Source organism: Rhinolophus sinicus, linkage group LG06 (genome assembly GCF_036562045.2).
Source record: "Rhinolophus sinicus isolate RSC01 linkage group LG06, ASM3656204v1, whole genome shotgun sequence".
NCBI lineage: Eukaryota > Metazoa > Chordata > Mammalia > Chiroptera > Rhinolophidae > Rhinolophus > Rhinolophus sinicus.
Genome location: NC_133756.1, coordinates 54,125,118 through 54,142,992, shown reverse-complemented (window position 1 = coordinate 54,142,992; position 17,875 = coordinate 54,125,118). Strand labels below are relative to the sequence as shown.

At 31.2% G+C, this 17,875-nt stretch overlaps 1 protein-coding gene across 2 annotated transcripts in view; it reads left to right on the top strand.

The window, feature by feature from the left end:
* GLMN (glomulin, FKBP associated protein) overlaps positions 1-17,660 on the top strand; it is a 35,647-nt gene extending 17,987 nt beyond the window's left edge. For both annotated transcript variants that reach the window (XM_019752979.2, XM_019752989.2), the window contains exons 9-19: positions 1,055-1,108; positions 2,498-2,528; positions 2,632-2,721; positions 3,915-3,956; positions 4,057-4,130; positions 5,354-5,438; positions 5,956-6,062; positions 6,987-7,050; positions 16,326-16,449; positions 17,317-17,399; positions 17,505-17,660. In XM_019752979.2, coding sequence (XP_019608538.1) covers positions 1,055-1,108; positions 2,498-2,528; positions 2,632-2,721; positions 3,915-3,956; positions 4,057-4,130; positions 5,354-5,438; positions 5,956-6,062; positions 6,987-7,050; positions 16,326-16,449; positions 17,317-17,399; positions 17,505-17,618 — 868 coding nt within the window. In that variant the 3' untranslated portion in view covers positions 17,619-17,660. The remainder of the gene's footprint in view (positions 1-1,054; positions 1,109-2,497; positions 2,529-2,631; positions 2,722-3,914; positions 3,957-4,056; positions 4,131-5,353; positions 5,439-5,955; positions 6,063-6,986; positions 7,051-16,325; positions 16,450-17,316; positions 17,400-17,504) is intronic.
* The last annotated feature ends 215 nt before the right edge of the window (positions 17,661-17,875 follow it).

The following is a 17,875-nucleotide window of genomic DNA, read 5'->3' as shown; positions in this document are numbered from 1 at the left end:
ACATTATACATGGGTAGTAATAATTCTGTATTTATTTAAATGTTTTTGATTCTTTTATTTATGCTTATGAGTTAAAAGTGTAACTCTAGAAATCAGTAACGATATCTGCAAAATAATACCCTGGAATACGATAATTGGTTTTGTTGAACTTAATGCCAAAGTTGCAAGGACGAAGAGTTCTTGGCCTTCTATGCTAGGTAAATATCGTAAATTTGTTGCTGGTAATAAAATTTATTGTACCTTGTATCTTCTCTTGTGTTTTGTAATTATTTGTTACATAAAATTTCTTGTACCATAATATGTTAAAAAATAAATGCTAAAATTCCTTATAGTATAAAAAACAAGTACCTAAATGTAAACATATCAAAATTTGAATTAAAAAATGGAAACAAAAGAATTTTTTCCCCTGAAAGTTTGGGCCTACTGAAACGTGGGTGCGCATTATACACGGGAGTGCATTATACATGGCAAAATACAGTAGTTTTGGGGCTACCATAACCAAGTACCACAAACTGGTTAGCTTAAAATAACTGAAATGTATTGTCTCACAGTTTTGGAGGCTAGAAGTCTGAGGTCAGGGGCAGAATTGGTTTCTTCTGAGGGCTGTGAGGTAGAATCTATTCCACGCTTCTCCTCTAGCTTCTGGTGCTTTGCTGGCAACCCTTGATGTTCCTTGGCTTGTAGATGCATCACTCCTATCTGCCTTCATGTTCATATGGCCCTCTCCCTCTATGCATGTCTCTGTCCACGTTTCCCTTTTTTATAAGGACGCCAATCATAGTGGATTAGGACTTAACACTAATGACCTCACTTTAACTTGATTACTTACAGAGTGGGGGGTTCCTGTTCTGCTCCTGCCCATTCCTACCCCAATTAAAAACAAAAAAAGACCCTATCTCCAAATAAGGTCATATGCTGAGGTACTGGAGGTTAGGATTCCAAAGTATCTTTTTTGAGGGGTACACCATTCAACCTATAATAGTATGTATATAAAATTTGTAAAATTACATGTGTGTATACAAGTATATATAGTATATATTTTTTTCTATTTTAGCCCATCGTACCTTTTGCAATTTAATATGGGACATATTGAAGTCTTTTTGCAAAGGTAAGATCATTTAGATGGCATCTCAGAATTAAATAGTAGTACTAAAAAAGTCCTTGTCACGATAAGAGACTCTTCTCTTTGCCATGCCCTAATTAATTAATTGGTTATTTTATAAAATAGTGAAGCAGATATTCACGAGAGAGACAGAAGTGAGTCAAAAAGGTTTTATAACAATCGCTCATTTTAAACCCAAGATAATATAAAAATAATGTCTTATAAAGGAATTTCAAGTCATCTTTTTCTAAGATTTCATCCCTTATTTCAAAAGTTAGTAAATTAAAACACTTCTATCCCACTGTAGCCTCCTCCATTTAAGGAGGGGTGGTCAATAAAAGCAATTCATCCCTGTTTTTGTTTCATGGATACAATCTGTGAGCTGCATCAAAAGGAAGGTGTCTTGACCCCTCCTTTTAAAACTTAAATTATTGATTGATCATTCAACAACTTTTCTCACTTGAGATGCTAAGAAGCAAGGCTTTCTCTTTTTAAAAAATTACAAAGTAACATGCATAATTTTTCCAGACAAAAATTTAAGAATTTTACAAAACTATATGCTTTGTTTCCTTTTCTTATAACATGTTTAATTTATCTCTTGAGATCAGTCAGAGCCTTCAGTACTATCCTATAGGAACACTAGTGACAGTTTATCAATCCCATCTCTTCCCAGGTGAAGGAAGATTTGTAACATGGCAAATGTCCAAAGCCTCGGCCTACAAGGCAGGAATTTCCAAGGGTCTCCACAAGTAGTTACTAACTCTGTAAATTTACTGTATTATGTGTGTCTTAATGATTTTACATTTCTTTTTACTTAGTTTCTGTTATATTCATACAATGAGAATATGTATTGATATAGTCTTAAGATTTCCAAGCTGTTTAGTCATTGAGCCAAAAACATAACATTTACATGGTTAGAGTAAGAACCCGGAGCCTGAGATAGTTTTTGCCACAGATCCTAAATATTTTGTTAACAATGATTATAAAACTTTTAAAAGATATTATCACAAATGGAAAGTACTTATTTTTTGTATAAAAATAATTGAAAAGATTTTACAGATTAATCAACTGGAATACAAAGTATTATATGAGGTATAATTGATTTCTAAGCACTTGCTGTTTGAAGATCTATTGAATTGATACCAGGAAATAAGCCCTGAGTGGGCTGATTTTGGTCAGATTTGATGTCAGTAGCCAAATTAAAAGATAAATGAAAGATGGATTAAGAATTTTGACTAAGTTCTTTTACGGAATTTCTCCTTAATGATACATATTTTTAAAGTCTTTAAATTTCAGTTTTTGGTCAAATGAATTTTTGGTATTTTTCCTAAAATGAAGAATCATTCTAAAGCAATTTAGAAAATCATGTCAATAAATTCTGATACTCTCTTCCAGAACAGAAGAGTCTGTTTTCTCCAAAGGATTGGTAAGATTTGTTTGCACCCAACGTAATTTAAATACATAGTAATGTCAACATATAACTGTTGACTTCACCATATATGTATCTCTGCATATATTTTAATCTGTAGGATCTGTTGGAAAATGGTTTATTGAGAATAGAAGATAACAGTCTACTTCACCACTACTTAGAAATCAAGAGTTTTCTTACCGTACCTCAAGTAAGTGAAATGTGTATTCTGATCCTAAAAATAACCTCTTTCCTATTCTGAACTTAAGTAAAGGTCTTATCAGACTCCTCTCCCACTTTCTTCTCCATATCCTTTGAAAAACTCTAGTCCCATGCTGTCCAATAGAACTTTGTGTGATGGTGAAAGTGTTTTATTATCTGTGCGGTACAGCATGAAAGCCACTAGCCACATTGAACACTTGAAATGTAGCTAGTGTGACTAAGGAACTGAATTTAAAATTTAATTTAAATTAATTTAAACTTAATAGCTCTATGTGGCTAGTTGGCTACCATAGTTTACAGCATAGCATCTAGTGGACAAACATAACTTTCTTCTTTAACACTTTGTTTCTGTAGGGACCTTGGGAAATAAAGCTCTTTTTTATTATAACTCAAGTCCTCAGGACTTCATCACGGCGTGCATTCACTCATTACTAGAAAGACATTTTGTTTTTCCCTCCTATGATATATTTTGCCTAGCACTGTTTGTTAGTTATCATAGTCAAGTAGGTTCTTGGATGTCGATGTGGAAATTTGTTTTTCCACTATTTAAATAGAAAAACATGGCAGTGTATTAAGCCTGAATATTTTAACGATGGATTATATTTCTACATGTTTGATATTTTTGACCACTCTAGGCATAATTGAAAATTAGCATTCACTTCTAAATGTACACTTTGTAATGCCCCACTCAATATCACTTATAAAATGGATTGTACCGTGTTTCCCCGAAAATAAGACCTAGCCGGACCATCAGCTCTAATGCGTCTTTTGGAGCAAAAAAATATAAGACCCGGTATTATATTATATTATATCATATTATATTACTAGGTCTTATAGTAAAATAAGACCCAGCATTATATTATATTATATATTATATTATATTATTATATTTTATAAGACCAGGTCTTATAGTAAAATAAGACCAGGTTTTATATTAATTTTTGCTCCAAAAGACATATTAGAGCTGATGGTCTAGATAGATCTTATTTTCGGGGAAACACGGTACTTAGCTTCCTATAGATGTAATAGTGGCATGAAGACATAGGGAAAAATTTACTTCATTTTAAAATCTCTTACCCTCACTTCTCTGAATTTTTATTATCTACCATTAATGATGTAGTTGTTTGTTTGCAGTCAATATAATCTATTAACATCTGAATTAAAAATTGTTTTTATTTCTAGGGCTTAGTCAAAATAATGACACTTTGCCCAGTTGAGACATTGGTATGTAAATTGTTTTTTTAAATTTCTTATTGTAACCCATTTTAATGAACAATTTAGTCTTTATTCAGTTTATTTAACAATATTATTTCTTCCATTTTAGAGGAAAAAGAGTTTAGCTATGCTTCAGCTGTATATTAACAAGTTGGATTGTCAAGGCAAATATACATTATTTAGGTAGGTATCAAGAAATGGTTAATTGCAAAGTATGTGGTTGATTAAAAAAACAAATTAGTGCCATTTAATTATTCCAGGTTACAGTATTTCAGTATGTTTTTACATGTAATTCAACTCTACTTGGAATTCATATTATAAGTTCTCTTATTTCTGATGAATAGTGAAGGGTTAATCAAATATTATGGATACATCTATATGCACATATAGATTACATGAATAATAGCATATATTTCATTCAATTAATTGAAATACTGTAAAATTAAAATAGACTGAAAAGATTAAACTGAGATTGTTAAGACTACTGCGAGAACTTTACATATGTCAATAATCTCCAGTATTCACAGTTGAAATTAATGGCTCTGGAGTTATAACTTTGATAGGCTATTCACTTTAAGTTAATAGTAGAGCTTATTAATAGTGCTGTTTAAGGGGAAAAGCAACTCTCTGAGTTAAAGAGCAAGCTTTCTGTAAAAGGCCAAATAGTAAGTATAGGCTTTATGGGCCAGTCTCTGTTGCAGCTGCTCAATTATCTTTATAGTGATTAGTGGGTGTAGTGATTCTGGGTGTGTTTCAATAAAACAGGCAGCAGGCTGCATTTGGCCTGCAGATCTTAATTTTTTTGACACCTAGCTAATAAAAATGAGTTAAAAAAGGCTAAAAAGCCTTTTTTGGGATTGGCCAGAACTAGCACTCTTGATCCTGTCTTTTCTTCATTTCTATTGAAAGAGTCAGAGCAGGTTTATGAAATCTCAATTTGATGCTTAGGTCTTATACCTGCTTTCCTGTTCTGATCTACTTGTAATCCTACCAAGAAATCCCCCTTTTTTCTTAAGCTAGAAATGTTGAGTTTCCTTTTTTGCAATTAAGTTTGTTTAACCAGACTAGTCTCCTTTCACAGGGAATAATTTGGGGAGTTTTTAGGCTTTTATAGTAGTGCCCATTCTTGCCATGTTAAATCATCGCAACAATATGCATAAAAATATTTAAATTTGGTTTGATAGAAATTTCTTGTTGGAAAAATCCAGTTAAAATAGAATTTGCATGTTAGTGAGCAGTAACCATAATAGGTGACTTTGTAATTGGTTGATTATCTTGCTAATTGTCTTCACTGGTTTTTGTATTCTTAGAAATAACTCATGGCCCATATGAATTTGTAAAACTTGCATCATTTAATTATAATACAGTTCAGAATAATTTCAAATGTATGTAATTTTGCTTTCAAGGTGCTTATTGAATACAAGTAACCACTCAGGTGTGGAGGCCTTTATTATTCAAAATATCAAAAATCAAATTGACATATCATTAAAGGTAAGACCATAGCTAAGGTGTCAATTATCAATTTATTTTATTTGTAGGATATATTTATTCATTTGTGGAATACATTAATGTGGATTTTTGCCCTATGGATTTTTTCTGTCTTGTATTAGAGTGTATTTTTTCCTCATTTCTACTGCTTTTTTAAAAATCTGAATTTTGAAATTTTGTTAACTATAGATTTAAATTATATTCTTTGTGCTGATGATATGACTTCTTTTTGTTTCATCATATCCTTTTGAAATCTTAATGGAAACTGAGTCTAATCTGTTTGTGAATACTCAGTAATTCTATATAGAAAACAGAGAGAGAGAATGCCCCAGTGTTCACAACCTGGCAGAGTTAGTTCCAGTAAAATGGAAATAGTGAAAGATACAATGGAAATTAAAGTTAAAAAAAATATATTTTAAATGTATAGTAGTTTTTTTTTGTAGCATCAAGGTATTAGAAAACACATGAATTTATTAAGCTATTATTTAAAGCCTTTGTCAATTTTTCTTTTGCTTTTCAGAGAACATATAACAAATGGTTTACAGGACCACAGCTGATTTCCCTTCTAGATTTGGTACTCTTTCTCCCAGAGGGTGCTGAAACAGATCTACTGCAAAATTCAGATAGGTGAGGTAATCATTACTAAGATTCACATAGTAAATTGAGAATAAAATAGGGAACTTAAAAAGTAATAAAATGTATGAGTATTTTCCTGTGATTTTATGATCTGTGGTTAATTCATAAAATTACATAAAGATTTTCATATTTAAGTAATTAGATACTATGTAAAAACAAAATAAAAAATGCTTCTTTTCAGAACTGTGACCAACAGTATGATTTTGTACCTTTGGCATGACCAGCATTCCAGTATAGCTTGTAGAGATTTGCAACTACAGCATTGGTGACTAAAAACTAAGAATTTCATGTGTATAACTTATAAAAAGCTTGTGTTTAGGTTTTATTGTTTTGTTTTCCAGAACATCATTTTTTTTTTCACATAGAACATGTAATGTCACTTTCAGTATACTAAAATGGATGTTGAGAAATGGTTGTAAGCATTTATAAAAGGAATCTTAAAATTCAGGAAGTAAGAGATGATACTCTCAAATATTAAAGGTAACAAGGCTTCCTTGAGGAAAAAAAAGTAATTTTCACAGTTGTATTTTTGAACTTTGAGAACCAGAGTGATAAGTTATTACTACTCCAAAAGATATGTTAAAGGGAAAACATTAACACAGATTTTGAACTGTGCAGGGTTTGGCACCCCTAAACCCCACATTGTTCAAGGGTCAACTGTATATTAATGGTAAACATAATTACAAAAATATACCCTAGCGTGAACATACAATGTGATATATATAGGTGATGTATTACAGAACTGTACATCTGAAATCTATGTAACTTTACTAACAATTGTCACCCCAATAAACTTTAATTAAAAAGAAAAAATATATATATATATCTCCTAGATTTTAGCTTACTTTTTCATTAACATGCTGTTGACTTTATAAAACTACTGTAAGTAACAAATTGTATATTTTTAATTAACAGGATAATGGCTTCATTAAATTTATTGAGGTATTTGGTTATCAAAGATAATGAAAATGACAATCAAGTAAGTGAATTTTTTTAAAAAGAAACTGACTATTCAAAATGCATAAGGAATGTTTTGGATTTTCATATCAATATCTACTTAAGCCAGTATTTCATCTTATCCAGCTACAAAGGCTGGAAGAAATGCCAACAATCATCCTGAAACCTGAAGTTAATTCCCAGGTGCCCTTACCACCCCACATCCCGCTTCTCTTTCCTTTTTCTGTTGTACCTCTGCTCTCTTGCTATAAGCACTGCTTAGACCTGTTATGTAGGTAAGTTGGAGGTCCTAAGTTAACCTTTTGGGGCTCAACATAAATTTGGGTGTCCTGTTCAGTTGCCTCCATCTTTAAGTCATGATTTCAGTCTGAGATGTATAAAATGCTGACAATTTGATGTCCCCTCGACAGACATAACAAGCATTTTCAGCACTAAACAGAATCTGTTAACAGCACGTTTTGGATAATGTGTGGGAAGTTGGATTTGTTTTTAATAGTGTATCATTAGAGGTATTCAATAAATAGAAAACTGTTTGAGAAGGATTTGTCATGCAGTAAAATTACAGTTGCTTTTTAATCCTCTATTCTAATAGTTACTTTCCCTATGTGTCATCTGTATTAATTATAACTACCTGAATTACGTGTGATATTAACCTGTTACTTTTTTTAGAAAGTAATAAAAGAAATGAAATTGACTTTTATATAAGGATGCTGAAGAGCTTTTTCTTTTTAATTTAAGTAAATCATATTTGGAATGAAAAGTTTATGAGAAAAGTAGCAGTTTCCTTCCCTCTTGATTAAATCTAATAGATTCAGTGATTTGACATCTTCAGCCAAAAATAGTTATTTGCTGTCATTGACTAGTGCTTACTCTGTACCAGGGTGCTTTTCTTTTCTAACATCTTATTGTGAAGTTTTTCAAACATACAGCCAAGTTGAAAGGATTTTACAGTGATCACTGATTTACCTACCCCCAAGATTCTACCATTAACATTTTACTCTACTTTTATCATGTATCCATCCATTAATCTCTTAAACTTTTTTGATGCATTTCAAGGTAAACTGCAAACATTCAGCATGCTGAAATGTATTTCAGCCTGTATTTCATTAAGTAGAGTTAATATCTGTTTATAGTTTTTCTGAGTTAAAATTTAAATAAAATGAAATAAACAGATTTTAAGTGTACATTGACCAAGCTTTAACAAATGCATAGAACTATATTATCCAAATCCTTATCAAATATAGAACATTACTATCACAAGAAATTGCCTGTTTCCCTTCCCAGTTAATTCTGACTCATTACTCCACACCTATTCCTACCCCCTCCAATGGCAACCACTATTGTGGCCAGGTGCTGTATGTCATTTATTCTTCATAATGCTGTCAGTACTCTTAACTTTTTACCTTTCATAAGTAATGTAGGTACAGAAAGGATCTTTAACTGGCAACAAGGACACACACCTAGTGGCCAGAACCTTTGAATCACAAACTAAATCCTGACTCCTAAAGGAGCCTCTGATAAAAGTAGAAAAGATAACAAGTAATATTCAGCATCAGTGGAGGCCCTTCTTCAGGAAAGTGTCCTTAGGTTAAGGGATGAGTTTTTTCTTTGTCAGTAATCTGGAAAGGCCATACTGAGAGATGATCTGATTTGCCTTACAGCAAGAAAAAGAATCTTCTTGACTAAAAGTTGATAGATTTATCAGGTATGAAACACAGTACTTACAGGCGAAGCCTCGACAGGGAAGACAGAAGTTTAGCACTATACAGTGTCAGCTACGATATTCACAGCTAAGGCCTCACTTTTATTTGGTTTGAACATTATATGGTGAAGAAAAAGCTATAACCAGCTTATAAGATTGTTTTCTTATTTAATGTTTTAAAATTTTTTCTTAAGGGTCAAATATTCCAAAGTATTGCCATGCAAGTTACCATAAGAATTATACAAGGAAATTAGCAAAAAATCCTGTCCAAGATGGCAACCTGATATCTTTCAGGCAACTTAAGAGCCTGTTCATTTTGGAAGTATTTCTCCCAAGTACAGTTATAACAGGTTGTGTGTATAAATGAGAAGCAAATCTGTTTGCTGTGGTTAATAAAAAAATGACAGCTTCTGAGTTCTAGAAATTTTGGTTGAAGGAAAAACTAAAAGGTACTCTAGTGATGCTGAATTGTGGGTAGTTTTATTCAGAAGGACTCCTATCAGTACCTGTTTTTGAGCAGTTAAGTGTGCTGACAGGATAGTCAGAGCAGGAGCTGAAAAGCAACCAGAAAGGTGTATAAGGAAATTAAATAAGAACAGAACCATTCAATACAAAGTGATTCATAATTGAATAATAATCCATTTCTCTTCCTGCTGTTTCAAGCTACTGTCAACTGACTTACTCTTCACCCTACTATTTCATGCCTCGTTATCTGCATAGGCACCTTCTCCTACATTTGATTTTAACATAACTTTTCTTAAACCTTGAACCCCCCTCTCTACTGGTAAAATTAACTTGGTTTTTATACCTAGTATTCTTCATTCGGTAGGTACCTTTAAATGTGAGTTAGTTTTGAATTACAATAATATTCTAAAACATAACCTATAATAATTTTTTCCCTCACCTTCTGTCCTATCCTTTCTCATCTGCCTGCTTAGCCATTCGTTTTCTTAAATAAGTTGTGATTGTAATATATAGAATGAACATAGGGTTAAGGGAAGCATTATGAGATTATAAAAGCCACAAAGTATCAGGAATTTAAAAATACTGAATTACGTAATGTATGCATATATGCTTTTCATTTAGGAAAAAACTATAAATATCTGGCATATATATACATACATATAATTCTATATAATCCATATTTTTGGATTCTCATTTAAATTGTTTCTTTCTCCAAGATTAAAACATACCCCTTGTGTGTCATTTGCAGAGCCAAATGACTTCAGGTGATAAATGTTACTTAATATTACAAGTGACAGAAGTTCTGCAGTAGTACTTCCTAAATAAGAAGTCATATACAGATTAGGAGAAAGGGGAAAACTGGGTCTTACTCATTTCGTTGTTTTTTTGTTTTGTTTTTTTTTTCATTAGCATGGTTGACTGTGTCCTTTGCAAGTTCCCTGTCCTGACAATAAATTTCATTGTAGCGTAGAACTGCCTAGTCTTCCTTTTGTGAGATAGGCTACAGAAATGTCTAGTTAAGCTTTAGAACTGAAAAGATTTCAAAACTACTCCATCAGTGTGACTACTTGGGTATAAAATTAAAAGTAAGCATTTGTGAACATTTCAAAAAGTTACGTTTTCTAGACATTGGAGATTAAATAAATCTTAAAATGATTTTCTTTGTAATTTTTTTAAAGATCCAGTAACTTTAGTGTAAGAGAGAAAATAGTCTTATATATAGCTTTTTCACTCCTACATCCTTCTAAAAATATTACTGTTGTTCATCATATGAAAGATTTGTGGAATTATGCTGAACATAATGGGCAACAAATTTTCTTTAGCCTAGTTTCAGCACATGTTTTTATTACTTTAAGTTTTATGATTATGGGCTGTGTATTAAATTATTGCCATTAAAAACAACTAAAGTCTTAATAAAGACTTCCTAGATTTGCACTGTCCTGTACAGTATAAGGTAACCACATGTGACTATTTAGATTTTAATTTTTTAAATTTTAATTAAAAATTCAGTTCCTAACAAGACAAACAAATGAGAAACAGAAACTCATAGACACAGACAATAGTTTAGTGGTTACCAGAGGGTAATGGGGGTAGGGGGTGGGAGATGAGGGTAAGGGGGATCAAATATATGGTGATGGAAGGAGAACTGACTCTGGGTGGTGAACACACAATGGGATTTATAGATGATGTAATACAGAATTGTACACCTGAAATCTATGTAATTTTACTAACAATTGTCACCCCAATAAATTTAAAAAATAAATTATATTAAAAAAGAAAAATTCAGTTCCTCATTGGCATTGGACAGGGCCGTTCTAAATCATTGTTTCTCAATGTATGACCTTACTGAAAATCACCTGGATTTTTTTTTTAATGTATTTATAAATGCAAATGCCCGGGCTCAGCCCCAGATCTTACCAATGAAAGCCTCTGAGTAAAGGACAGAAATCTAACTTAGTGAAGTTTGAGAACTTCTATATATTATGAATTATGAATAAAATATTTTGAGATATTTATATATGATAAAAGAATAATAACTATTTAGAACTGAATGATAATGAAATACTATATATTAAAACTTGTGGGATGTAGCTAAGTGGCTTTAAATGTTTGTATTAGAAAAGAATATGACATTATTAACGAGTTTCTGGCAAGATTGATATAAAAAATTTATGAAGACAGTATGTTAATTAAAAGGGGAGTATAAGTATAAATACAGCGCAGATTGAAAAATAGTATGAAAATTCCATTAAAACATACCAGTTAATTTGAAAACTTCAATGAAATGGAATTTCGGGGAAAGTATAACTTAACAAGACTGCCATAAACAATCTAAGAGACATCACAAGGTCAGATTATTTTACCATAATTTCAAGAAACAGATAGATACTCAAATTTTATATAAAATGTTGCGAAAACTAGAAAAAGCATAGTTGTAACTAATGTTAGGAGTCTATTTAGTAAGATATGACCTTAATACTGAAAGAGAGGAGAATAGTATGCTGAAGGAAGATTATATAGGCTAACTCACTTACGAATACAGATACTGATATTACCAAGCCAAATCTAGCAAAAAAATTTTTTTTTAAGTAATAGGACTAAGTTGGATTTCCAGTAATGGAAGGTTAATGTAATTCATACATTAAAGTAAATACTTGAGCTTCTCAATAGCTACAGAAAAAACATTTTATACGTTCAACACATAATATGATAATTCTTAGTCAGCTAGAAAATCTAACTTACCATTTACAATTTGGACAAAAATATGAGATACTTAGGAAAACATGTACAAGTGTGTAACACTTTATGGAGAAAATTATAACACTATAGAAAGATAAAAAGGCATACGTAGAGAATTAATTATGTATGTAGATGGAAAGACTTGGTATCTTAAAGTTGTCAGTTCTTTTCAAATTAATTAAAAAATTAAATATAGGGGTGGTGGTTAGCTCAGTTGTTTAGAATGCAGTGCTCTCTCTTAACAACAAAGTTGCTGGTTCGATCCCCACATGGGCCACTGTGAGCTGCGCCCTCCACAACTAGATAGAAACAACTACTTGATTTGGAGCTGATGGGTTCTGGAAAAACACACTTAAATAAATAAAAGTTTTTAAAAATTCAGTATAATTCAAATGAAAATACTAATTGGTTTTTTAAAATGGAATTTGATGGGTTGATTGTAAGTTTCACATGGAGCAGATAAGGGTCAAGAATAGCCAAGACAATTTTGAAGAACAAGGTGTGTGGAGGGGAACTTGCCTTGCCAGATATCATATTACAAAGCCACAGTAATTTAGTGTGGTATTACTACAGGGAGGGTTAGATTGGATAGATTGGCCAATGAAATATAATAGCCTAAAAATAGCCATATATGGAACCTTAATATATAATAATGATGATGATGATGATGATAATCGTTAATGTATTTATTGAGAGCCATATGCCAAATTGTGCTTTAAGCATGTATTAATGCATTTAATCCTCCTACAAAAGTATTACTGGTTTCTTCATTTTACAGATGAGGAAATGGAGGCATGGTGAGTGAACTATAAGTTGCTCAAAGTCACATAGCTAGTTAGTTGAACAGCCAGTTTGTGAAGTTGGGCAATCTCCCAGAGTTCACATTCTTAATTCACTATTGCACTGTACCCTGTCTGAAATTAATATAGGACCCGGTATTTTATTTTATATTTATAATATAATATAATATAATATAATATAATATAATTAATATAATATAATATAATATAATATAATATAATATAATATAATATAATATAATATAATATAAATATAATATACCAGGTCTTATAATAAAATAAGACCGAGTCTTATATTAATGTTTGCTCCAAAAGACGCATTAGAGCTGATTGTCCGGCTAGGTCTTATTTTCGGGGAAACATGGTAGTTGTGAAGCTAAATTTCACTGCTTGTCTGTAAAATTGTCAAGTTCTACAATCAAATTATTTTAATAACCTTTTTGTTAATTTTAAATGTTCACTGAGTAGCCAAACTCTTGAAACTTTTTTTCAGTTGGTCAGAGCTAAGCATGACCATTGTTATATCAAAGTTCATTTATTGTTCTTATGGAAAGTTCTAGGAAGGGCATATGAACTCAGCAATAATATTCATCTTTTTCTAGTTGAAAAGCAATCTCATTTGACATATTTCAAAGATAATATTTGAGTAGCAAAACTAACGTGTCTGATTTTCTGGTATGCCTAAGAAATGAAATTTGAAACTATAGAGGAAACATGATTTTATATTTCAATATGTTAAACTTGTCTGTGGATTGCAAAAGACTATTGTTATAGAAGGAAAGCTTAAATGTAATCCCTTTAATATATGTTCCTGAAATTAATGAGTAGAATGTTAATGAATATAGTCTAAATATAATAAAATTAGATATATTATTACATCTCATTTCTCTGTTATAAACTTTTAATCATTACTTTCTAAAGGAGAAATTTAAAACATTCAAGAAAAAATGTTTGATAAAATATACGTTTGTTTTTTAAAATCCTGTATCAGTTATTAGGTCAAACTTGTTGGCCGAAGAGAATTGGTGAAATTTGGTTCATTTACACCAAAGAGTGACTATAAAACATTAAGTTTTATCATCATTTTTGGAATAAGATTTCAAAGAATTTCTATTAATAAGTAAAAGTGAAAAAGTGAAAGAAAAAATTTTCAACTTAGAACAACTTTTTTAAAAGGAAACCTTTTCCTGTCCTTTATTAGGTATGGTTTTATAAATATTTACTTCCAAAAAGCAAAAATTTTTAATTTGATAAAGTCTGACTTATCAATTTTATTATTTTATATAATAATATGCTTTTGGGGTTCTAAGATCTCTTTGCCTAACCCAAAGCCACAGAGATTTTCTCCTAGGTTTTCTTATAGAAAAGTTTTAGGGTTTTAGATTTTATATTTAGGTCTATGATACATTTCAATTAAATTTTTTTTTAGATAGTGTGAACTATGAATTAAGGGTTTTTTGTTTTGATTCTAACACCGTGTTGAAAAGCCTATCCTTAACTTGTTGAATTGCCTTGGTACTTTTGTCAAAAATCAGTTTACCATACAATGGTGGGTCTATTTTTGGACTCTGTTCTGTTCTGTTGAGACCTATGTCTGTTCTTTTACCGTACTATCTTGATTACTGTAGCTTTATAGTAAGTCTTGAACTCAAGTAGTGTGAGTATGCCAACTCTGTTCTTCAGAAATTTTTGGCTATTCTAGGTCCTTTTCCATATAAATTTAAGAATCATTTTGTCAGTCATTTGCTATAAAGGAAAAACACTCCTATGTTTCTTCTCAACTCTCAATACTTCACTTTTTTTAAGTGAATGTGGTAAAATGTTTACATTTGACAAAATGAGGTGTTTGTAAAGGGTGTTTTCTCTGTAGTCTTATTTATGTTCGAGTGTGTTTTGATCTGCAGAGGGCCACTAGTAATCTTTGTAGCCTTGAAAGCCATCAGTGATATTGGGGAGTAGTAGTGGGTTCTACCTATAAACTTAGAGATAAAGGGAAAGAAGGTTAAAAAAAAGTATAGAGAAAGGTAAAGAAAAAACTGGAGAGGGATGAACATAGAAATGAGAAGTGGGTGTATGTGGTACAGTAACATGCTCAATGAAGAAGTTCCTCCTGCACTACTGCATAACCCACGTTTGCCATGAGAAGAAAACTTTATTATGGAAATATAAGTTTAAAAACATAATTTAAAATGTTTTTTTAAAGTACACAACTTAAAATAGGTTCATTGTTTAAAAATCAGGTTAAATCAGCAAAAAGAAAAGCAATCAAACTCCCACCATTCATCATTGATATTATAGTGTTTGCCCTAGGCTTTATGCCAGCACATCTGTATATTTAAAAAGAGAGAGAGAGAGAGAGAGAGATCACACTGTAGGAATCATACTGCTTGTAACCTTTTTTCCACTCACCATATGTTCCGAAAAACAGTATTTTGATGGCTATGTAGTCTTTCATTGTGTAGATAAACCACAATTTACTAACCAATCTATTGTGAAATATTTTCATTACTTCCAGTTTTTCACTCCTTAAGCATTATTTTTGTAAACATCTCTGCAGCGGAATCATTACAACATACATCTTTAGTTACTTCCCTAGGATAAGTTCATAGATGCTGAGTGAAAAAATGCATATTTTTAGGTTTTAGATTTTTGATAGTTCCTCCCAAGAACTCCACTTTTCCTCGCATTATACGAGTAATGAGAAAGGACAGATTTAAATTAAAAGGTTATGTTTGATAGTCACTGAAGTTATCAATTATTCAACATAGACACTCGTGTAGATTTTATTTTGAGCGCTACATGTAAAATGTCATAATACTTATACTTAGATCAGAATAAGTTCATTACAAAATGTTTTCAAATGGTCAGTTCTAGTTAAGGATAATTGGTTTCCTAACTTTTTTACCTAAGGTATTTTCCTTTGTAAAGAGTACCTGAAAACTTAATATCAATGAATTTTCTTTTTATAAAAAGACTTTATGACCCCACTCCTTTAGTACTATATGAAGAAATGCTCTTGGAATAAAAACCTCTAATATGGATGGCCAAATAACCCTAAGCTGTCTTTGGCAGGTAAAATCTCCATCTACATTTATCACCAAGAAAGACCATATCAGCTTTGTGTTAGAAAAGTTTCTTTCAAGAGGGAAGGAAAAGAATCTCTAGAACTAGATCTGTGACAGGGATATCAATTGAAAGATCATGAATTGAAGGAATATATAAAGTAGTCATTGTGGGGATGGCTTAATAGAGAAAGAAATGTCCTAGACCATGTGGATTATCCTCAAATAATTTTCTCATAGATAAAACTTGTAAGTCACAGATCTCAAAACCAGGAGCTGTCTAAATGGCACAGCAGTGAATATACTGACCAAAATACATTTTCGTTTTGAGTGGTATATTTTTTTAATTGGTATTCACATAAAATAACACGATGTAGTAATGAATGCGTTATTAAACAGTAAACTCTACCTTGAAAGGCAAGGATTATGTCTTATTCATTCTCATTTCTCCAACTCTCAAACACGTTTAACAGGCAGTCAGTAAATGTTGAAACAAATGACTAATTCTTTCATTAATTCTTCTAAACAGACTGGATTATGGACAGAACTTGGAAAGATTGAGAATAATTTCTTAAAGCCACTCCATACAGGACTTAATATGTCAAAAGCACATTATGAAGCAGAAATTAAAAATAGCCAAGAAAATAGCCAAGGTTGGTAATAATGCAGTTTCATTTTCGCTTATGTCTAAAAATTAGTCAAAATTTAAAACTGCCATTTATATTCACAATAACATTTTTTAAATCTTGTACTTGTCTGATTTGTAGCAAACAAGGAACCATGACAGTGAAATCATTTTATTTATAATTAAAATGATTTTTAGATTTATAAGCCAGTTAACACTGAAATTGGGTTAACAAAGATTTAAACCAAACTGACACATATTCTGGTTTAAAGTCTCAACTCCTAATTAGGAGTATAATTGTATTATAAGTATTTCTGTTTGGATATCATTGTCCTTCCTTTTGTATCACTTGGTCCACGCTCAACCCCACCCTCAAATAAATCTGTACATATTACGAAAAAGAATCTCAGATCCAAAATTACTTTTTAAAGTCAGCAATTCTATAATAATCTTATGAACTTTTTCATATAGCCATGGTGGTATTTCTATAAACATTACTAGAAATTTTGTCTTTTTTGGTGTAATGGGTATAATTCTAATTATATACTGAATAAAAAAGTTTATAAATTTTCATTCATCCTGTATATGCCAAAATAATGCTAGTCACCTACAAAAACATTAGTTCACATGTTGGAGAATTTGGATATTTTTATATCCAAAATAATGCTAGTCACCTACAAAAACATTAGTTCACATGTTGGAGAATTTGGATATTTTTACTTTCTAATAGTTTGATTTAAGTATACCCTGAGTTATTAAACACTAAGACTTAATTTATACAAATCCCTGATATAAGTAGATGAATGATGAAAGCAGCTTATAAATTTATTATTAAAATCTGAGAGTTGTTTTAATGGTTAAGTATAACACATAATTTTGTTTTCTTCTCTTACAGAAGTCCAGAAGTCTAAAGATCTTTGTTCTATAACTGTAGGTGGAGAAGACCTCCCTAATATGCCTCCTGAAATGCAGCTTAAGGTAGATCTGAAATTTTCCTAACCTACATCCAGCTGAAGTCTTTTCTTTTTCTGCTTTGTTTTGTTATAAATGCAGCCTTAACACTAAATTTTTTTGGCATTGCAGGTCCTGCATTCAGCTCTTTTCACATTTGATTTGATTGAAAGTGTTCTGGCTCGGGTAGAAGAACTCATTGAAATAAAAAGGTCTACCTCTGAAGAAAATACTGGGATAAAGTGAAAGCTCTGTCTTAAATAAATAAAAAACTAGTAAAATACTGTATCTACTGATTTATTTAATACCTTTATAAATTTTTTTTCTATAAAACACTTACTGATAGAAAAATAAATGTAGCTTTCCTCAATTATCAGTTTCTATAATAGCACATTATGGATCAGTAGTAGTCTTTGGTTTTAAAAAGATTATCTCCATGGTAAATAATGCCCATATATGTATTCTAAATACTACTGTTAAAATTCAATACATATTAGTAATTT